This window comes from Taudactylus pleione, unplaced genomic scaffold (assembly GCF_031769625.1).
Source record: "Taudactylus pleione unplaced genomic scaffold, aTauple2 ptg000411l, whole genome shotgun sequence".
Taxonomy (NCBI): Eukaryota; Metazoa; Chordata; class Amphibia; order Anura; family Myobatrachidae; genus Taudactylus; species Taudactylus pleione.
Genome location: NW_028284813.1, coordinates 1,234,087 through 1,257,343, shown reverse-complemented (window position 1 = coordinate 1,257,343; position 23,257 = coordinate 1,234,087). Strand labels below are relative to the sequence as shown.

The 23,257-nt window shown below is 45.1% G+C and overlaps 1 protein-coding gene across 1 annotated transcript in view; it reads right to left on the bottom strand.

The window, feature by feature from the left end:
* The window catches only part of ATP2A3 (ATPase sarcoplasmic/endoplasmic reticulum Ca2+ transporting 3), a 236,708-nt gene that overhangs the window by 114,055 nt on the left and 99,396 nt on the right, over window positions 1-23,257 (bottom strand). The window contains exons 4-5 of the mRNA XM_088447036.1: window positions 20,274-20,378; window positions 12,857-12,995 (exon numbers count right to left, since the gene is read on the bottom strand). Of these exons, the coding sequence (XP_088303162.1) occupies window positions 12,857-12,995; window positions 20,274-20,378 (244 nt within the window). The remainder of the gene's footprint in view (window positions 1-12,856; window positions 12,996-20,273; window positions 20,379-23,257) is intronic.

Below are 23,257 nucleotides of genomic sequence, written 5' to 3'. Positions count from 1 at the left end.
CAGTTCCGGGCGTTACCTTTTGGCTTGGCGACAGCACCACGTGTGTTCACCAAGGTGATGGCGGTCATGGCGGCTTCCCTGCGGCGGCAGGGAGTCCGCATGTTGCCGTACTTGGATGACCTACTGTTGGTAGCAGGATCTCCGGAGCTCCTTCTGCGCCATTTGGATCTGACGATTGCAGTACTGCAACGGCATGGCTGGTTGATAAACTGGCAAAAGTCCACCCTGATCCCGTCTCAGAGGATTCTGCACCTCGGAGCCTTGTTGGACTCCAGTCAGCAGCGGATCTTTGTGACGGGGGAAAAGATCTCTGCCTTGCAGTTGAGGGTGCGCAGTTGTCTGCAGAGTCGCCGGGTGTCTCTTCACTCGGCAATGAGGTTACTGGATCCATGGTGTCCGTATTCGACATGGTGGAATATGCCCAGTTTCACTCCAGACCTCGGCAGCAATTGATCCTGTCCAAATGGAATGGACTGCCTCAGAGTCTCAAATCCCAAACGATGGTGCTCACTCCGGAGGTTCGCCTGTCCCTTGCCTGGTGGTTGCAGACAACCAATCTCAACAAGGGTCGTCAGTTTTGGGTGCCGAACTGGGTCTTATTGACAACGGAAGCCAGTCTTCGGGGCTGGGGAGCGGTCACGGGTCCACACTTGTTCCAGGGCAGATGGACTCAGGCGGTAAAGGAGCTTCTGATAAACATCTTGGAACTCCGCGCCGTTTTCAATGCTCTCCAGCAGACCCATCGGGTTCTCCAGGGTCATCCCGTGCAGGTCCAGTCGGACAACGCCACCACCGTGGCTTACATAAATCAGCAAGGAGGAACCAGAAGTCGGGCGGCACTCGTAGGTGTCCCGCATCCTGATCTGGGTGGAGCGCAATCTCCCGGCCATATCAGCGGTATTCATCCCGGGATTCCTCAATTGGGAGGCCGACTTTCTCAGTCGCCAGGACGTTCATCCGGGGGAATGGTCTCTGCACCAGGACGTCTTTCAACTTCTGGTGGACAGGTGGGGTCTTCCAGAGATCGACCTCATGGCATCACGGCACAACAACAAGTTGCCGGTGTACGGGTCTCGCACAAGAGACAAAAAGGCGTCTCTGGTGGATGCTCTGTCTGTCCGGTGGACATTCCGGTTTGCTTATCTCCTTCCTCCGTTTTCCCTTCTTCCATGGGTAATCCGGAAATTCAAACAGGATGGAGGGATGCTCCTGTTGATAGCTCCCGTGTGGCCCAGACGGCACTGGTTCTCAGACCTTCAGGGTCTATCCGTGGACATTCCTCTGCGGTTGCCGCTACGACCGGACCTACTGTCACAAGGTCCTTGTCTTCACCCGGACCTGACTCGGATGTCTTTGATGGCGTGGCTGTTGAGACGGCCATGTTAAGGTCCAGGGGGTTTTCCAGCTCTGTAGTACGCACTATGCCGAGAGCTCGAAAACCGTCTTCTACAAGAATATACCATTGTGTGTGGCATACGTTCTTCCAATGGTTTCGACCAAGAGGTTATGCACTCCGGGAGTTCCGTCTGTCTAGAGTGCTAGCCTTCCTACAGGCGGGACTAGACCATGGGCTTCGCCTTGCTTCTTTGAAGGTGCAGGTTTCTGCCCTGTCTGTCTGGTTCCATCGTAGGATTGCTACGATCCCTGATGTGCGCACCTTTATGCAAGGTGTTCTTCGAATCCAGCCGCCATTTGTTCCACCGGTGGCGCCTTGGGATTTGGCGGTGGTTCTGAGGGCTCTCCAGGGACCGCCGTTTGAACCACTGGGCTCAGTGGATCTTAAATGGCTGACAGCCAAAACAGTTTTCCTTCTGGCCATCGCTTTGGCCAGACGTGTTTCTGGTTTAGGGGCTCTATCTTGTAGACCCCCTTTCTTGATTTTTCATGGGAACAGGGCGGTGCTGCGCACTCGTTCTGATTTTCTTCCCAAAGTTGTTTCCCGGTTTCATATCAACGAGGAAATCGTTGTGCCGGCTTTTAACTCACCTGACCTTTCAGTGGGTGAGGCCACTTTGGACGTTGTGCGGGCCTTAAAGATTTATGTTGACCGCACTTCTTCGTTTCAGAAGTCTGATGCCTTGTTTGTCCTCTATGGCTTCCGTCAAAAGGGTTGGCCTGCTTCAAAGCAAACTTTGGCAGGTTGGATCCGTATGGCAATTTCAGAAGCTTATCTTCATGAAGGCCTGCCGGTTCCTTCCTCTGTGAGGGCTCATTCCACTAGGTCTGTGGGTCCTTCGTGGGCAGCTCGACGTGGTGCCTCTGCAGTCCAGATCTGCAAGGCTGCCACGTGGTCCTCTGTCCATACCTTTGTGAGGTATTACGCGTTTGACACCTTTGCCTCTCAGGATGCTTCCTTCGGGCGGCGGATTCTCCTTTCAGCACAGGAGCGTCCCCACCCTTGAAGGATACTGCTTTGGGACATCCCCAAGGTATCCTGTGGATACCCTATGGACCCTGAAGTAGAAAATATGAGATATGGTAAGAACTTACCTTTGTTATCTCTTTTCTACGAAGTCCATAGGGTTCCACAGGACTCCCGCCCTGTCGCACCTGTGCTGCAGATGGGCTTTGCTCTGGTCACCGGTTTTTCCGTCTCCCTCTGGTGTAAATGTGATTCTTGTGTGTGTCCAGATCTTTTTTCTCTCTCTTCCTTCTCCTCCTGCGGCCTATGGCTTGGTACGTAACTGAGATGCCTTGGCTCGGGGGCGGGGTATAGGAGGGGAACCCTAGTGCATCCTGGGAGGCTGAAAACTTAACTCTATGGTGCCCGATGCCTGACGTCATCACCTATACCCCAAGGCATCCTGTGGAACCCTATGGACTTCGTAGAAATAGAGATAACAAAGGTAAGTTCTTACTATATGTCATATTTTCTACAGGAGAAAGTTTATGTACACACCCCCCTAGAGTACACTGCCACACCAGTCACTATTTACCACTATCACTCACCTCTCTCGTGTGGCCTCACTTATACCCCTTTCAGACATACAACCCTGGAAATTTCCTGCTCAGACCCGGGAATTTTTCCTGTGCAAATTCCCGGGTATTTGGTCAAGACCCCCCTTTCACACTATAGCGTCTACCCGGGAAATTCCCAGGTAGACCCCTTTCAGACATAAGCCGGGTTTTTCATAATACCTGCCTCTCTGCCGTCTGCCCCTCCTAGCCAATCCCCTCTCCGGCTGCCTATGTCAAAGTGCAGCAGGCGAATCAAAAAATGTTTTTTTTAAATTTTATTCTTTAAATTATTTGTTTTATTGCCCTGGTGGTCCAGCGGGAGTGCGGGTGGCCCGCTATGGCTGAGACCAGTCGACGGTCTCCAGCGCAGGTGGGTGGCCCGGTGTCCGGCTGGGGTCCTGTGTCGCTGTCTCAATCTACAGCGACACAGCCACCGGCGCGGGGGTTGGTGAGCGGCAGCGCTGAGCATCCTATAGGACGCTCTGCACTGCCAACTCAATGTAAAAGCTGCTTGGTGCAACCATAGAGTAGTAAATTCCCGGGTAGCACCATTCAGATATAAGCAGGGTAATTCCCTAGTCGATTGAAGGGTCGGCCACCCGGGAACGTGGTCCCGGTTAGGCACCTTACAGACATACATGGCCTGCCTCAGCCAAATTCCCCGAATTCATTGATTTATCAACGAGTTTATCATATGCAACAAGTTTCAAGTTATGATAAATGGTGCTCAAGCTAATCAGTTCCCAAATTAAATTTTTTGAACAGGTGACAGTTGGGAGCCGAATGGCTTGAACATTATTATACGCAATGAGTTATAAAACTCGCTGCGTATGATAAAACGCTTTGATAAATGAGTCCCTTAATGTGCTAAGCTAGGTTTCTCAAAATGCTGCAAGTTTTATGACTTCTATTTATATGGGTGAAGCTGACTTTACAGACACTAGGCTAAGCTTAGGCTTTTAGTGACAGGATCGCTTTCTTTATTGAACACTGATGAATGTTGCTAAAACAGCACCCTCATCCTGATCCAGCTCTGGTGAATCCCTAATCCAAATCGAATTTCCCTGAAGTACTCAAAGAAAACATCATCTGTACTAGGAACTGAAGAATGTTCTGCAAAATTATTGTTTTTCTCTGCTCTCAGAAGACACATGTGCAAATGATGTGGGTTGTGTCTCGGGTGCCTTTTCACCATCCTCAATAGCCCCAATGCATATGCAAAATGCTAGATTCTGCATGTTTTAAGTAATAGGCCCATGCATTCTTAGGGGCTCAATAGGGCAGTCTAATATTCAGAAACTGAAAGTTTGCCTGCAGGAAACAATGCAATCTTCAGATGGTGTGGTTTCCCAGAGCTACACTCCTCCTTATTTGAAGGCGGTCTGGGGTTGCGAAGAGGGATCACGTGTTTTGAACCATCTGTAGGATTTAGGGATCTTAATGCACAGAATGTAAGCTCTCACCAGCAGGGACCTCTTCCCTCATGTGCTTCTCTTTACATTTTCTTCTACTCCTTACTCCGCACAAGAGCACCTAACACTCGACTGCTAACTCCCTGCTGCATATTGTGTTTTAATTGCTATTGTAGCAATGTATATATACCATGTCCTTGTCCTGCACTGTAAAGTAGTGTAAGTTACTAATTTCTTGTTCACTTATATTATGTACTCTGTAAGGCGCTGCGGAACACTTGTGGCGCCATATAAATAAAGGATAATAATAATAACAACAACAACAACAAGTGTAAACTCTGTTCATGCATGCGAACAAACACTACTGACTCGGCAGCGCTAACCCACTGCTACAGAGGTATTCTGCTTGGAAGTGGCAGACACTAGGGACAAAGCATTAGAAGTCAGGGTGAACAATTTAAAGATTAGATCTTCAATCTCAGACTATGTGATGCCAGTTCCATGGCATCTTATCGCATTTGGATAGGGTACTATAGTTCTTTAAATGTCTAAGCTGGCAGATATATGGGTCAGGGGCCAGGTTGAATTTGTTAAGGGGATTGTCATAACCACCTCAAGACCAGTGTAAAATTTTTTTAAAAAGGAGGCATAGTAGCGTCAGAGCCATAACTAGACTTTTTGGTGTCCCACATATATTATACACACACATACATTTATAGAACACCTATACTGACTTTCATACACCAGGACCTCTTACATTGATAGCCAGGTAGGCTCCTGTAAGCAAATATGCAAATTCAGTTACAAACGCCTTTATTTAACACACATTTGTCAATACTGTCATATCCAGGACTTAAACACATCACCTCTAAATTAGGGGTGAGCGGGTTCGGATTTCTGAAATCCGAACCCCCCCGAGCCTTCCGATCCGAGTCAGGCTCGACTTTTCCCGCCTGACTCGGATCACAAAACGTCATCATCCCGCCTTCCGAGTCTCGCGGGTTTTGGATCCTATATAAGGTACCCGCGTCGGCGCCATTTTCTCACTCGGCTGTGGACAGTGAAGAGGGAGGGTGGGAGTTAGGGCTGGCTGGGCTGTGTAGTGTAGTGTAGTGTAGTGCTGCTGTTGTCCAGTACTTCAAAGTCCATAGGGGCTGGCTGTGTTGTGCTGTGCTGCTGTTGTTAATAGGGGCTGTGTCCACTACTTCAAAGTCCATAGGGGCTGGCTGGACTGTGTTGTGCAGTCAGTTCTCCATCAGGGGTGCTCCCCCCAAGTGCTAAAAAAATAATATATTTTCTGTGTTTGAGAATTGTGTGCGCAGTAGCCGCACGTGCATCAACAAAGTAGTGCCAAGCGTGCGCCTGTGTCATAAGTAAAGGGCCGGCTGGCTTGACCATTAAAGGGTGCTGTAACCCCCAAAGTACACTCCAGTCCAAACCAAAAAAATATATATTTTCTGTGTTTGTGACTTGTGTGCACTGTGGCTGCACGTGCATCAACAAAGGAGCAGCGCGAAGCGTGCGCCTGTGTCCCATAAGTAAAAGAGCCGGCTGGCTCATTTCTTAAAGGGTGGTGTAACCCACAAAGTGCACTACTCTCCAGCAAAAATAAAAAAATATTTTCTGTGTTTGTGTGCGCTTTAGCCGCACGTATATATCAATATAACATAAATGGAGGACCAAACTTTCTCCGATAAAAATAAAATAGGGAAAGATCAAGAACCACTTCCTCCTAGTGCTGTTGCTGCTGCTGGGAGTTGTTCATCATCCCAGAGAGGAAGTAGGAACATCACTACTTTTACTAAACAATTGACCCTCCAACAGTCCCTAGCGATGAGGATGAAGTACGACAGCAGTCATCCTGAAGCAAAACGTATAACTGTGGCCTTGACTGCTATGTTGGTGTTAGACGTGCGTCCGGTATCCGCCATTAGTGCAGTGGGATTTAGACAATTGATGGAGGTAGTGTGTCCCCGGTTCCAAATCCCGTCTAGATTCCACCTGCATCCTCAAAGTAGCAGCGACAAGCGTGCGTCTGTCTGTTAAAGGGTGATGACACCCTCAAAGTGTGCTACAAACACAATAAAAATATTCTTCTTTTTTCTGTCTTTGTGAATTGTGTGGGCTGTAGCCGCACTTGCATCCTTAAAGCAGCAGCGACAAGCGTGCATCTGTCTGTTAAAGGGTGGTGTAACTCTCAAAGTGCTCCAAAAACTAAAAAACTATTTTTTTGAAGTGTTTGTGACTTGTGTGCGATGTAGCCGCACTTACATCTTCAAAGCAGCAGCGACAAGCGTGCGTCTGTCTGTTAAAGGATTACATCGGTGACAGCATCCAAGTAGGCATGTCAGACAGTCCGTACCTGTACTGGCAGGAAAAAGAAGCAATTTGGAGGTCCCTGTACAAACTGGCTCTATTTTACCTGAGTTGCCCCCCCTCCAGTGTGTACTCCGAAAGAGTGTTTAGTGCAGCCGGGAACCTTGTCAGCGAAAGGCATAGGAGGTTGCTTCCACAAAATGTGGAGAAGATGATGTTCATAAAATGAATTATCAACTCTTCCAGGGAGACCAGCCTCCAGAACGTACAGAGGGACCTGTGGTTGTGGATTCCAGCGGGGACGAATTAATACTCTGGGAGGATGAGGATGTACACACTGAAGAGGGTGAGGAATCGGTGGATGAGGAGGATGAGGATGACATCTTGCCTCCGTAGAGCCAGTTTGTGCAGGGACAGATTAATTGCCAGCTTGTTTTGTGGGGGCCCAAACGAACCAATCATTTCAGCCACAGTTGTGTGGCAGACCCTGGCGCTGAAATGATTGGTTTGTTAAAGTGTGCATGTCCTGTTTATACAACATAAGGGTGGGTGGGAGGGCCCAAGGACAATTCCATCTTGCACCTCTTTTTTTTCTTTGCATTATGTACAGTTTGGGGCCTAGTTTTTCAAACTGCCATCCTGTCTGCCACTGCAGTGCCACTCCTAGATGGACCACGTGTTTGTGCCGCCCAATCGTATCTCTTAGCATAGTCATCCAGCTACCTCGGTGCAACCTTTTGGACATAAAAACACTATTGTGAGGTGTGAGGTGTTCAGAATAGACTTGAAATGAGTGGAAATTAAGGTTATTGAGGTTAATAATAGCATAGGAGCAGAAAAACCCACAAATTCTGTGATTTTAGCTGTTTTTATGCTTTTTTTCAAAAAAATACAGATCCAAAACACAAAACCCAGAACCCAAAACACGGAAGGGTGGTTTTGGCAAAACCAATCCAGATCCAAAACACGAAGAAAGATCCAGATCCAAAACACTAAAAGTGGCCGGTGCACACCCCTACTCTAAATGAAGCTACTTGTAATTGTCAGTTTAAAACCATTGCAACTAGGCTGATTTATGTAGTTTGCTGCGACTCAAGCAAACCCCTGCAGCTACACACTACATAGATCTGCTCATCTGCAATGCTGTTTAAATTCCACAACAGTATAGCGTGTCTCAGTTTGAATTCACAGGAGCAGATATCTCCATGTGAAAGGTGTCTGACTGCCATGAGTGAGGTGATGGGTTTGAGTTCTGGGTATGACACTATTTTGAAATGTGTGCATCAAATAAAGGACAGTGGCATAACTAGGGTATTTGGAGCCCAGGGAAAATCTGCAAATGGAACCCCCCCCCCCTTCCCTCCCATGTGCGTGTGCTGAAAATGGCCGTGATCACAATGGGTTATGTCAACATGACACACACCCCTTTGTTGTTACTCTGAACATTCCTTTCCATTCCATATGCACCTTCATGCAGTGCCCCTTATACAGTCCCCCCTATGCAGTGGTCCCCCTTATGCAGGCCCCCAGTAGTGGTCCCCCTTATGCAGCCATCCATTAGTTCCCCTTATACAGTGCCCCCGATAGTGGCCCCCCTTATGCAGGCCCCCAGTAGTGTCCCTTTTCCAGTGCCCCCAGAAGTGGTCCCCCCCTATGCAGGCCCATTATACAGTACCCCCTGTAGTGGTCCTCCCTATTCAGTGTCCCCAGTAGTGGTCCAGTGCAGTGCCCCTTGTGCCCCCAGTAGTAAGCCCCCAATATAGTGCCCCCCACTACTGGTCCCCTGTATGCAGTGCCCCAGTAGTGGTCACCCCTAGGCAGTGCCCCTTATATAGTGCCCCCAGTAGTAGTCCCCCCATGCAGTGCCCCCAGTAGTGGTCCCCCGATGCAGTGCCCTTTGTATAGTACCCCTAGTAGTAGTAGTCCCCTATGCAGTGTCCCCAGTAGTGGTCCCCCCCCAGTAGCGCCCCCAGTAGTAGTCCCCCCAGTAGAGGTCCCCCCCAGCGATGCAGTGTCCCCAGTACTATCCCCCCCCAGGAAGCGGTCCCACCCTCAATGCAGAGCCCCCAGTAGTGCAGACAAAGACACAAGTAAAAAAAAATAGAAAAAATACCACAAACACTTACCTGAATCCCTGCTCCTGCCGCCGTACGCAGAAGTCCTCCCGGGCTGGCGCACTATGCATTATGGGAAGAGACTTCTGCCCCATCATCCACTGCAGGAGCCGGAAGGCGGAGCTTATGCTTGAGTTCGAGCTTGGCTCTTGCAGTGGGCGCAGCAGCAGCCAATGAGAGAGTGTCTGACTCATTGGCTGCTGAAACATACATCGCTGCCACGCTGCACTCACTGCGGTCTGTACTACACAGGCTAACTAGGACAGGCCGTACCGTGGCCTGGTGGCGCCCCTCGGCACCGCCGGTCCCATGGCACCCAGGGCACAAGCCGCAGTGGCCCTGCCCTAGTTACGCCAATTATAAAGGAGGATGTGACTGAAGGTGCTTGGGGAAGGGGAGTCGGCCAGGGAGGAGATGGGGCGACCAGGAGATGCCAGGGATATCAAAGAAGAGGTAACTACAAGTGAAAATTATTATAAACACAGGTACCGCCGAACAGTGCTCCCTGCCCTGTGCTGCGGCACGGCGCGCCACACTAGTTACAGCCTAGTAGTAGCTCATGTAAAGTACTACTTCTTGTATATGCATTTAGAGTAACACCTCTGATAACAGCCAATTAAACTAATAAATGCCAGTTCTTATTACAATCTACTAGTTCCTATGACAATGCTTGCACTGCTATGTTTTCCTGTGACCAACAGGTTAAATCTATTACTTCAATTCACACAATCTGCATTGTGCTGAGCCCAGAGTTCTGCAAGCAGGGCTCTGCCAGTTACTGTATGTAGCAGTCCTGAGCCACAATACGTGGTCAGGAAGGATTGAGCCATAGCAACCAATCAAAAGGTGCAGCAGTGGCTACACAGGGTCTAAGTTCCAGTAAAAGGACACAGGTGGTGTATCAGTTTCCCTCCTACAACAACTGGGGACACCATGTTGTGGTCAGTGGCTAGGTTGGATAAGCAGTCCCAGTAAGGATTAGTTAAAGAAGACTAGTTTATTAAACCAGCAGAATCCAAAAAAAAAGTTAGGTGGAACAAGGTAGCAAGCCCAACCCTTCAAAACATGCGCAAGATTTCAAGCAATTATCACTACTCTTAAGAACACCACCTTTCTTCAACTTTTCTCCCAAAAAATGACTTATTGGCTATTAATTGGTTATGTCACGGTTTTGATATTCTGTAGATTCGATTCAGGACCCTTAGGTATGACTGATGTGCATAGGAAACATGGAGGCTTAATGATACTTTGGCTCATTCGTATAAACAGGAGTGTACGCACACTAGCGACGATGTAGGAACCAATGACTTCTGATATGCATGGATACTGAACTGGAATCGGAGTGAACAGGCCAGGTTCACTTGGCGACATCTCGCCTAGTGACCTGCGAAGACCAGCAAGAACAGGAATACACTCCAGAGACACAGTTAACTCTGGGACTCTGAACAATATAGTACTGGTAGATTGGAACTCATAACAATAATCGGAGTCTAATGTAGTCAAGGTACAATTTGAGGAAGCTCTTTATGCAGCGTGGAAGCTGCAGCACTGACAGATGACGAACACAGCGGCAGATGGAATGCAGGTAATGGCTACAGAGAGCAGCACTGGAGGCTGAGATGGAAACAGCAAGGAGTCCACGAAGTAGCAATGGGGAGTCACAGAGGACACAGTATCAGGACACAACAAATTAACCTGGGAACGAACATGATGCCAAGACCCTGATTCGTTATTTCTGGCTTAAATTAATAATGCAGATTGAGGGAACAAGGACGCACCCTTGGGTGTTTGAACACTTGCTATATATTGCGGAAAGTACTCTTAATGAATTGCAGTACTTCAGAAGCATATGTTTAAGTGTCTCAATAAAAGTATAGGATGAGCTATTCTGCCAATGATTGCAAACCATACGCCGTGATGCAATCTATAGGACATCTTTTATACAGCATTACCCATTATTTTATGCTATAATGACATTTCTAAATGATCCAGTTAACAGAGGTCACACACATCAATAATCTACATACACACATGAACACACAGACATACATAATGCTTTTTATTAAGATATACTTTCATTCTTATTTACTTTAGTGCGTTTCCAACATAATAGTCATCTTTTATTTTAAAACATGTTTTTTTCCTTTTCAACAAAGCTCTCATTCTACATATTCTATTTGTGTGGTCAGATTACCCTAAGGGGTACTACTGGCAAAATTATATATGGAAAGTGCCATGTTTTTCTGAAGGAAAAGCATAAAAAGAAAAAAAAATACACTAGGAAAGTAGTCTACAATTTTCCAGAGGGGAGAGCACCAAGCTCAGCAGCCGCTTTATACAGTACAATGCTGTATAGTAAAGAGCGCACCATTGCGCCATTAGACAGAGCCTTAGCACTTTTGTAACTCCATTCTGTATATGAAGATAAAATCTAGAAATAACTACTATATTACAAGAATGTATGTGCTGATAATCTGCTGACCAAACTAACCATCTGCATGTTTTGAACATAATTATACAGATGTAAAATTCACTGTATTCATTTGGGTAGAAATTAACTTCTATTTATAAATGGCAAGTAGCGTTATCCCACAGAACTTACCTGCCTGGTCAGCATAAAGAAAATTATTGCTCATTTTATGGTGATGATACTCACCTCCTGCTTATAAAAAAAAAGTTAGGATAAGATTTTATTTAGCCTTTTCCTGCTATATTGTAGGTATGTATTAATGAACTACCCTAAAAATTAGAAAGTATTTTTAGATTTTATATCACTGGTTTTATGGTGTTCATTAATTTGCATTGTTATTCATTATTGTGGCGCTAATTTAAGTGTTCAGAGCACTTTTTTCTTTTTAAAGTACAGGTTATGTGCATCGGAACACATACGTACTTTTTCGTGTCTGATGATCACACTTCGAGCTCACCGACATCTATGAATTTATTGTGAACACACACAGGGTCGGTACCCGCTAGAACGACCGCAATGTTGTGGATGGTCGGGGCGATTACCTTTCACCCCGTATCTTTCAAGATTGGTGGTACACACTAGGAAGATAAATGAACGACGGAACGATCACTCATTCTGTCCTCCATTAAGCTACACAGCCAATCACATGACATTGTATGCGACCCGCGGGAACACGCAATTGGGCATACACACTGCATGATATGCCCAAATCGGGCCAATACTGTGCAAGTGTGTACCTGACCATACAGATGCATAAAAGTCCTAGCTTTGTGTGAAGTTTGATTGATGCAATTAAAATCAGGTAATGAAGGACCTTGGGTTACAATATCTGTATACAACTAAAACGCATTAATAGTTTATCAGAGTACACAGGTGAATGGAGTTACATGGAATGCAATGCACAGGTCTACACTTTGCTATCAGTTTGCTACATTGGTTTAGAATAAAAGTGTCACGTTTCCCACAGCTCACTAAGAATCAGGAGGATTCACATAACTGGATGTAAAGTCACACATGTTGTAACGCTAATCCACACCCCTACACTAGCCACAGCATGTTTTACACATAACATTCCATAGTACTGCTATTACTGTCACAGAACAGAACTGCACTACCCTTCACAATATATCCTTTCCGCATTTACATTATATTCATTGTTGCTCCCTCTCCATGAATGTCCAGGAGACTACCAAATCTCGGGGAGTATTCTTGGAAGAGCAGTGCACCATTCTTCATCCAGACTAATTTCCTAGTAACGTGCGCTGGGAGCGTGATGACGCAAATCGTGTAATCATCCCCAGTTTTCCACAGTGGGGTGAGCCCATGACGAAATTGCATCGCCACATCCTCATACAGGCCTAGTTATTTTTTTTTATTATTATTTCTGAACACCATTTTTATTGACTTCTGAAAGAAAGGTTTGACAAACTAGCAGTAAAATATCACCTTCCAGCCTCTGCTACTCCTAAGTACTGCAGTACCCTGCCTTATGCTAAATGAATTAATATGAATCAGAAAACAGTGCTACGTATACATTATAATAATAAATTTCATCTCTACTTGCTCTGTCTTAATAGACACAGTACCTGCCACTTCAACAATGTCTCCAGGAACAAGGTCTCTGGCTCTGATACGCTGCACACCATTTCTGTCTGCACGGATTACTTTGCCCATCTCTGGCTCGTACTCCTTTAGAGCTTCAATGGCGCTCTCAGCATTTCTTTCCTGCAACAAGGGCGTCAAAAAGTTACCTCAGTTACTTTGTAGCAATTGATTCCAAGTAATGGAAAACTCCCGTACAAAAATGAATATGAGCAATGTCTTTATTAGAAATAGGTAAAGACCATGCTCATTTTTGTTATTCACAAGTAAGAAGATAATGGTTTTTTTTTTTTATTACCATTTTAGGGAAATTGTTTACCACACTTTAAAAAGTGCAGTGTTTTTATTTTATTTTTTTTGAACGATCATTGTGACCCAAGGATAAAAAAAAAACAAGTACACAATTGTGTTGAAAGTTGAGCACAAAATTACATAATTTTTATCATGACTGTCTTGAAAAGACTAGATGAGGGATTATTATAAAAACACTTCACTAAGGCACCACTGAAGAGTACAAAAAATAAGCATAAGGGGTGACTACCGCGAACGTCTAAGCATATTTAGAACGTTTTAATTTGTTTGCGATACATTCTCATCGTAAAGGTATTACACTATTGCAATTTTTTTTATGACACTGGCCTTATAGTCATCCATCAACCTCAATGAAAAACAATCGAAAGACATTTTATTTTTTCTATTCATCACTATTTTATCCACTATCATTTTTTTTCTTTCCAGTTTCCTTGACTATTGTCCATAAGTGCCATTATAAGGAAATGTATGTACTTACCTGTTAAATCCTTTTCTTAGATTCCATAGGGAACACAGGCTTTACACTGGGTATAGGTTTGTGAGCTGGAGTCTGGGCACCACATAGTTAAACTTGTTGAACACAGCCCAGGCTCCCCCCTCCCCCTATACTCCACCCCCAGCAACAAGCACTTCAGTTAAGTTAACAAGCCTAAAGCAAGGAGTGAGAAGGAGAAGGAAGACCGGCACGCACTCAGTGCCTGATTCAACAGTCCTGAAACGGAGGCGTGTTGCCGCCGTTGCGGGGGAGGGAAGGAGCCAGAATCTCAGTCGGCTGACAGATTCCCTGGCCTCTTCCCCTAAACTGCAGCAGCCGGCTGTGGGACCCCATGGGTCACCGCAGCCGGCCGATGGTACGCAGAATAACTGATGCTGCGTTGGACAAAGCAGCTCGGTTAAGTAATGCACAGGAGGCGTGATACCTCCTGCTGTATTACCATATCTGCAAGGATCGCAATTGCAAACCTGCCTGCGTGCAGCTTTGCAATTACAATCCTTACAGAATCAGGCCCTCAGTTCCAAAACACCCAGGAGATGTGAACAGGAGAACCAGAAGCAGAGCAAAGCCCCGCAAGCCAGGTGCGTCAAGGTGGGAGCCCTGAATCGAAGAAAAAGCGTTAACACGTAAGTAGATAAATCTCCTTTTTTACCTCCATAGGGGACACGGGCTTTACACTGGGATGTCCCAAAGGGGAAGCACCTGGGCTATCTCAGAACTCTCCGCCCAAAAGATGAATCAGGGGAGGCGAAGGCATCAGAGGAATACTTAAAAGTGTTTGCAGAGGACCACGTGGCAAGCACCACGTTGCACTGCCCGCGAAGTTCCCACAGACCAGGTTGAATGAGCCGACACCACGGACGGTGCTGGAAGATCCACTGCAGCATACAGATATGCCCAGCTACATACTTGCCTGTAGCGCAGCGAATCGCGCCATGCGTGGCACGAGACGGACTCCAGAGATTGGAGAGGCGCATTCGTGTCTCCACAGGATTGAATGGAGACTCGCTCCCGCGATCGGTGACAAGCCATAGCGCGATGTGCATGCATGTTTGTGGCGCAAGCAGTCACAATAAACTTGGGCGCATCGGTAAGCATGGCGAGTAGTCAAACGGATCCATTTGGCCAGCGACTGCTTAGTAGCCGGCCAACCCAGTTTGTGAAAGTCATACAGGACAAAGAGAGCATCTGTCCTATGAAGGTCCTTTGTCCTGTCCACATAAATCCAGAGGGTCCACACGACATCCAAGGAGGCCTCCTCCGGTGAAGAGTCCAGGACCTGGAAAGAAGGAACCACAATCTCTTGATTGATGTAGAACCTGGAAACAACATTAGGAAGGTAGCCAAGACGTGTTCGAAGGACAGCTCTGACCAGGTGAAATATTAGGAACAGAGAGCGACAGGATAAAGCGCTCCTGTCAGACACTCGCCTGGCAGAAGCTATGGCAAGAAGGAAGACAGTCTACCAGGTCTGCCAACTAATGTCCACTGTATCTAAAGGCTCAAAAGAGCCCTAAAAACCAAAAGACAATTTCCAAGTAGCCACCACTGGTACAAATGGAGATTCTTCAGGGAGTCCTCCATGTACAAAAGGTCCGAACATCAGGCAAAAGGCGCAATCTGTCTCTGAAAGAGAACAGAAAGGGCTGAAACCTGAACTTTTAGTGAAGCAAGGCGGAGGCCCAAATCCAGCCCCGCCTGCAAAAAGGAGAGAACCAGAGCGAGTTGGAATGACCTGGGGTTAAAATTCCTGGCCAACCACCATTCAAAATAAAGTTCTTAAAATCAGATGGTAAAGCCTAGCTGAAGGCGGCTTTACGGGTCTAGTGTTAATGACCGACCTGGAGAACTCCTTAGCTCTCAAGATAGATGTCTCAGGAGCTACCCCGTCAAAGAGAGATGGGCCAGATCCGGATGAAAGCACGGGCCCTGAGACAGCAGATCTGGCCGCAGTGAAAGATGCAGAGGAGAGTCGATGGAGAGACCCTGAAGATCCATGTACCGTGCTCTTTGCGGCCAATTGGGAGCCACTAGGATCTAACTTCAATTTACGGAGGATCTGCGGAATCAGAGATTGGAGGAAAGATGTACAGGAGTGGGAAGGTCCACTGATCTGCCAAAGTGTCCACCAGAAAGGCTCCTGGATCTCTGGTGCGCGAGCAGTATCTCGGAAGTTTGTTATTGTGATGGGATGCCATGTCAATGTCCGGCAAACCCCAGTGAAGAACTGTAAGTCGAAAGACGTTCGGATGTAGGGCCTATTCGCCCGAATGGACGTCCTGATGACTTAGGAAGTACGCTACCCAATTTTGCACTCTGGGAATGTAGACAGCCAACAGGGATGGAAGATGCCTTTCCACCCACAGGAGAATGCAACTGACCTCTGGCGGTGCAACTGCGAGTGCTGCCCTGATGGTTTAAGTAGGCAACGGCCATCGCGTTGTCGGACTGTACTTGGACCAGATGACTTTGGAGAAGAGCCAAAGCCCAACAAAGAGCTTTGTAAAATCGCTTTGAGTTCCAGAATGTTGATCGGCCATTGGCTCTCCTGAGCAAACTACTGACCCTGAAAAGTCTGCTGACCGGACACCGCCCCCCACCCTTGAAGACTTAAGTCGGTGGTGAGGAGGATCCAGTTTTTAACCCAAAAGAGATGTCCCCGGGTCAGGTGGGACCCCTGGAGCCACCACAAGAGGGAGTGATGCACTTGCCAAGAAAGAACAATCATTTGAGACCTGAGTAGCAGATGGAGATTCTAGCACGGTGGAACAAATCCCAACTGGAGAGGCCGTGAATGAAATTGGGCTTGCTCCACCATATCGAAGGTCCCGAACCTTATCTGCTGGGAGAAACACCCGCTGAACCCTGGAGTCCAGCAAGGCCACCAAATGCACCATTTCGTGATTCAGAGAGGATTTTTTTCCAATGGATGGCCCATATGTGTGCCTGGAGAAGATCCACCGTGGTCCGGACGTGCTGCCTAAGAACCTCCGGCGACTAGACCAGGAGAAGCAAGTAGTCCAGATTGGAGATTCCCCTGCTCCGAAGATGAGCTGTCATGATCTTCGAGAAGACACGAGGAGCCGTGGAAAGACCAAATGGCAAAGCCTGAAACTGGAAATGATCCTCTTCGACCACAAACCTGAGAAATCGCTGATGACTGAGATGGATGGGAACATGCAAATAGGAACCCTGGATGTCCAGGGAAGCCATGAAGTCCCCGGGCTCCATGGCTAGAATAATGGAGTGAAGTGATTCCATTCGACACTTGGGAATCCTCAAGTACCTGTTAAGAAACTTCAGGTTGAGAATCGGTCAGAAAGACCAGATGGGCTTCCGGACCAAAAACAGACTGGCATAGAAGCCCGTGCCCGCTGAGACATGGGAGCTGGAACAATTACATTGAAGGCCACTAGAAATCGAATGGACTCCCTCAAAGCTCCTGCCTTTTTCCGATCCAAAGGATGTCCAATGGAGAAAAACTGGACCGGGGGATGCTCCCGAGAGGTCAACATGTAACCCTGGGAGACCACCCCTCTTACCCAGGCGTCCTCTGTGGTCACCTTCCAAATTTCATAAAAAACAATAAGCTGGCCTCCCACACTGGTGTCCCCCAGGTGGAGGCCCGCCCCATCATGCAACATGCTTGTCGGCTGGCTTAGCAGCTGGGCGTCTTGTAGACCAGGATTGCTTAGCTGCAGGTTTAGAACCTTTAGGAGAGGATCCCTGAGACCTGGAGAATGACAAGCCTTTGGCCTTACCCTGCGAGCGAAAGGGGCGAAAATTAGAATATCGCAACCTAGGGGCTGTTCCGGAAGGGAGAAAGGCTGTCTTAGATGGCGCCTCTGTAGCCACTATCTTATCTGTGTGCCTTCTTGCAGGCACCAACATAAAACTGAAGTGCCTGTAGCTTTGGTATAGGGGGGGGAGAGGCAAGCCTGGGCTGTGTTCAACAAGTTTAAACTATGTGGTGCCCAGACTCCAGCTCACCAACCTATACCCAGTGTAAAGCCTGTGCCCCCTATGGAGAAAGAAGAAAACATATTATCCTTTCACACATATGGGGCTCAATTCAGGGCGATGCTGAATAGCCCCGGGAGGGAGTTCCTGTAGCTATTCAATTTAGCATGATGTTTAGTCCGACTAAAGGATGTCTTCTCGCACCCCTCTGAGGGTGCAAGGAGAAATCAGACAAAAGTGCCGGCCAGGAGGATGTTTTACGGCTTAGCGCGGTGCCAACAGCCTTGCGGACGGCACTTTAGTCTCGAGAACCGGCATTCTCAGACTAAACACCCAGGTTAATTCCGACTTAACTGCCAATTGTCGGACCAAACAGCGCGCTGAATTGAATAGCGCCGGGAGCTCCCTCCCAGGGCTATTCAGCATCACGCTGAATTGAATAGAGCCCATTGTTTCTTAGGTAGAACCTAGATTTGTGGGTAAGAAGTGCTGTTTTCAGGCCCATTTCTATATTATTGAACCCTGTTCCATGATCACCTTCAATCATCTAAAACTATTGAGCCAATCTTACTGATGTATGAAGATCCTATAATAATTTGCTGTGTGGTCTAATGGCAGATGGCTTATCAGACACCAATGGTATAACGGGCTATATGCAAATGGAAGGCAGTCACAAACCACTAAAGCTGTACTGTACTGTGTAGAAGCATTAGAAAAATTCAATAACAGCTACAGTAATTTATCTATGTTGTACTGCATTAAACATCTTAGAACTCTACAAAAATTAGATGAATGGCAAATGGACTCTATGAATTGGGCACTTTGACCTTTCAGATGTGAGTTTTGTAAATGCTGCATGTACTATCTGCATAGTTGGCCTGGGAAGAGGAATAGAAATGTAATAGAGGAATAAAAACGTAAACTTACTTTCCTGTAGTAAGTCACTTTTTGAGAAAAATAAAAAAAATATATAGTTAGTAGTATAAGGAGCTAGTTCAGATATCATACAATAACTACCAGCTAACAATTTAAAAAAAAAAAAAAAAAAAAGCATCTTCGTGTTTCTAATTGACACATGAGACCTTTAATTAGATCCAAAAATGTCTCGCTCCTTGCTTCCTGGCAGAACAAGTGGGATTTTTGAATTTGGGAAATACTTTTTACAGACACCGGTTAGGCATAAAGACATTAACATTAGATGACAACTTTCAATTATACTGTAGATGTTGTTGCAAGTGTTTTCCCTGCAGTGCTAATCTCTTATGTTTTCCACAGTGTTGCAAGTGCTTTCAAAAGTGAATTATACAGTAATTCAGTGCTTTTCCCCATTCTGGCATCCAACTGAGAAAGCCATTCGCCTTTCCAGCTGTCAGCATCCTGTATGACTGTGGTGTGCCAGCAAGAACTTTCCTATGTATTTCATCATAGAGATCCCCCCGGCTAAATTCAGCGAACCACCCAGAACGTCTCTAACACATGTGGATGGCAGTAACAAAAATATATCTTTACAGTAAAAAAATTAATTAATAAAAAGCAGATCAAACCACATAGTTCGCAAAGGATGTAATTTATTTATTTATTGATTTAGCATAGCTGAGAGAGGATAGTTTTCATACTGTAGCTAATCACTTATCAGATAGTCAAGGCACTAAGCGCTTCTGTAAAAGATGACTAAAATATCTGAATTACTACTGAATTACTGCTAACAAGCACACCAGTCAATTGGAACAGAGATATTTCAGAAAGACTTGTGACCAGTGAGAACATTATTTCCTATTTACAGTGATCTTACTCTGCTATACTATTGTTCTGTCCTGAATAAACCCCTGTTCATCTTATACCACTGTTAACTGAAACCATGTTAAATACCCCAAGATCTGTCCATGTATGAGAACTTATTTTTGTGAATGTTATTAGAAACTCTTACATAAGACATCTTGTTTTTCATTTGTCCCAATAAATCCTAATATTTATGTTTCATGCCTCGTGCAGTAATTAGTTCCAACATTACCTGCAGCTACTCACAACTCCTTTAAATCAGGTGGATGTGTCTTCATATACCTAGCCTCAATAAGCCATGCAGCGAGAGATGCCTGGTGCAAGCGAGCTGCACTGAGTGGTGTAGCATCTTTTTGCCCGAATGCGAGCCTCCAGGTCCATGAGACACTGCTTGCGTTGAGCGTCGTTTTTGCCCAAAAATGCATCTAAGTGCAGTCTCCTGAAGCGGTTTGGGACTGATTAATTTGATGTGTGACATATACAGATGCAGACTCAGTCACACACAGATGTACAACGGAACTTGGTGTGAAAAAAATGCCACAGCTGCATCGTAGCACTTCGTAAACAGATTTAGACTCAGTCGCACACAGATATACAAGTGTTGCATATCAAATTAATCAGTGCAGTCTCATGAAGCGGTTTTGTCTCATCGTGTTGCAACCAAGACACACATTCTAGTGAGTGGTCTCTGTAAATGCTATATGAAGATGGCAGTGTATGAATGGGGGGTAAGGGGAACAAAAATAAATAGACAGACCTTTTAAAACATGGTATTTCTATTTATAAGCCAAATCTGATGGAATCTGACTCTTTTAAACAGATTCATTACATCAAAAGTTGTTAAAAGGACATACCTGCCATACCCCAACAAAAGCATTGACAATTAGTATCATAATAATAACTATAGGCTCCACAAAGGCAGTTGTCGTTTCCTCTCCTTCTTCGAACCAAGCAAGTATCTGAAAGACATTACACAGCATTGTATTAGCATTATAAAAAGCACGGAATAGCTGGGTTGCAAAGTGTGTAAGCGACATGTATTATAAACAATGATTCACTTTGCATATTTGTTTGGAGACACCAAAGACAGTTAACAGGTCAAGGGTTTGATTATGACTAGGCCACATTTGTTTGCAGTTTGTGTGTTCCTCCAGTGTTTGCATGGGTTCCCCTAAGTCAGTTTGTGTGTTCCAACATGGTGGGCCACGGCCCACAGCACGTTTACCAGGTGGGCCACATTCTAGTCTTTATTTTCTTTACCGGTTGTCCTTTCTATGTTGCACCCAGCCCCTCCACCCCTCTGCTCTGCCCGACACCTCCTCTGCTCCACATACACGCTCCCTATTGGTGTCATGGCTGTCTCTCCCTACTGAATCAGACATCCACCTGTACCAGAGTACCAGTGACAAAGTTCTCCAGCACCTCTGCATTTTTACTGCCAGCTGCTGGCAATAAGGATAAGTGAGCCAAGTATGCGGTAGTCGGGCAGCATATGACTTCACAGTGCAGCATATATTGTATTGTTGGTATAAAACAAGACGGACAAACATGGGTTTGGTAACCGCACATGATGAAAATAAAAGGTGTTCACTAGCATTATATGCTGCTGTCCATGGAGAACATGTTTTCCAATACATCCTCTCCTGTACAAACCTGTGCTTATACACTTAAAGCATAATTCAGCAGATGCCTGCAATGTTGTGTTTTCACAAATAAATTGTTCAACTTTTAAATTTTGTTCCATAAAATACTTTTAAATGTAACCAGGTTGCGTTTGTTACTGACATTTCTTTGATTTAAAAAACATTCCTCAGCTATGATGCCCACTAGGCCATGACATGTCAGGTTAAAAGCCAACTGGGCTACATGGTGAAAAAAGATGGGAATCCCTGCACTAGGTACTCTGGTCTCCTTCCTTAGTCCAAACATTTGCAGGTAGGTTAATTGGCTGCTAACTAAAATGAACCCTAGTGTGTGTATTTGTGTGGTAGAGAATTTACAAGCTCCAATGGGTGGATGGACTGATGCAAAACAACAACTGAGCAATATGGTGGGATTATATAAAATGAATAATACTAATAACACCAATTACAGTACCCAGACATAACAGGTATATAATCAGCATTAAATTATGTGCAACCTAACCTTGCATTTAATTTTAAAATGTGCAAACATTTCTGTACAATTTAATCAAAATGTAATTAAATGTACAACTGAAATGAAACCGGTTTGCAAATGATAACATTAGATTATAGTACAATGTGAAACTTTACACAAAGCCACTACTACACATTTATACTGAGACTGTGCAATGCTTTCTCTGCAAATGTACAGGAATGACAAAGAAATCCTATGTAAAAGCAGTGGAAATATACAACTTTCTAATCAAATTAGTACTTTACCAATACTAAATACAACGTTGCAGCAGTTTTTGAAAACCCTCAAGCAGATGTGCTCAAAGAATGCATAGACATGAATCCTAATTTACTCCATTTCCATTAAGGTCATGCTTCCAGTGAGATTATTTTCCATCCACAGCTTAGAATGTTAGTAAGTACTATTTAAAACCTCAAATCTGATTTTTTTTTTTTTATTGAGCTTAATCTCAAATGGAAAAAATGCAGCTCTCCAATGTGACCAAACATTCAGCAATATCAGCCAGTCACACATGCAGCACATAATGGCTGTTTTTCTGTTTGTCTTGTTTTTGCTCCCATGTGCAAAAAAGGAGTTTCCACCGTCTGCCATTTTATTGTTGTACATTGTAGCCGGGAGCAGCTCTCACTATATATGTACTGTACGGTTTATTATTTTACAATAAGAGGGGTATTCAATATGAAAGGTTAACTTCCCTGGCGAAGTTAACGTTTCATATCGGAGTTTTTTTCTGCGTAAAGGTATGGTGCGCGCTCCCGCTTATCCCCGTATTCAAAATAAATTTAACGAAAACGGGAAACTCCAAAGTTGGATTTGCGTAAAGTTACGAATTTTTCCTTAAAATAATTGTAAGACCCCCCTAAAGTTGTAAAAACATGGGGGAACACTATGGATACCCCCGTTTTAGCCTTTAATTGAAAGTCAGGGATTTAAATAGCTGCAGCAGGTGCTTTTTTCCCCGACATTGAAGAAGTGATGCAGAAGAGCACTTAGGTTATTTTTTTCGTTTTTTTAAGTGGTCCCATCAAATTTGGGGTACATGAAAATGGGTACTAGCATATTTTTAAGTCCCTAAAGTCAGTTTTTAAAAATTCTGCATTTGTGCACCTGCCGCTATAATTCTATTCTAGAAAACACCTGCCGCATACTTGCAGAATAGCCCTGAACCTATTTCCCTATTGTTTAACAATTTTTTCCCTTTTTTTTTTTGCACCCCAATTTTTAAATTAATTTTTTGGGGTGTGCCTATTTTTTTAAAAACTTTTTTTGACACAGTTCTTTTTTAAATGTCAATCTCAGGGGTGCAGGCTATTTTTTTTAAGCCTGCACCCCTAAACCCCAATTCTGCACTTTTTTTCGACACCTATTCAATGGTGAAAAGTTATCACCGTTTTTTATCAAAGACTTTTCAAAACTGCAATAAGTCTTTGAAATTGAATACGGTGTAAAACTAAAACCAGTGATATTAACGCAAAAAAATTAAAAAGTGCGATATTAACGCAAAAAACGATGTTATCGCACCCATATTGAATACCCCTATAAGCCTTTATGTAACCCAAGCATAGTATTTTGATGTCCTTGGATTTTTTTTTTTTTTTTTAACAGCTTCTTCCTGCTAAAACACTACTGACCTTTCATTATTACAATGCGTAATACCCCTTTACAACAACATGTTAAAATG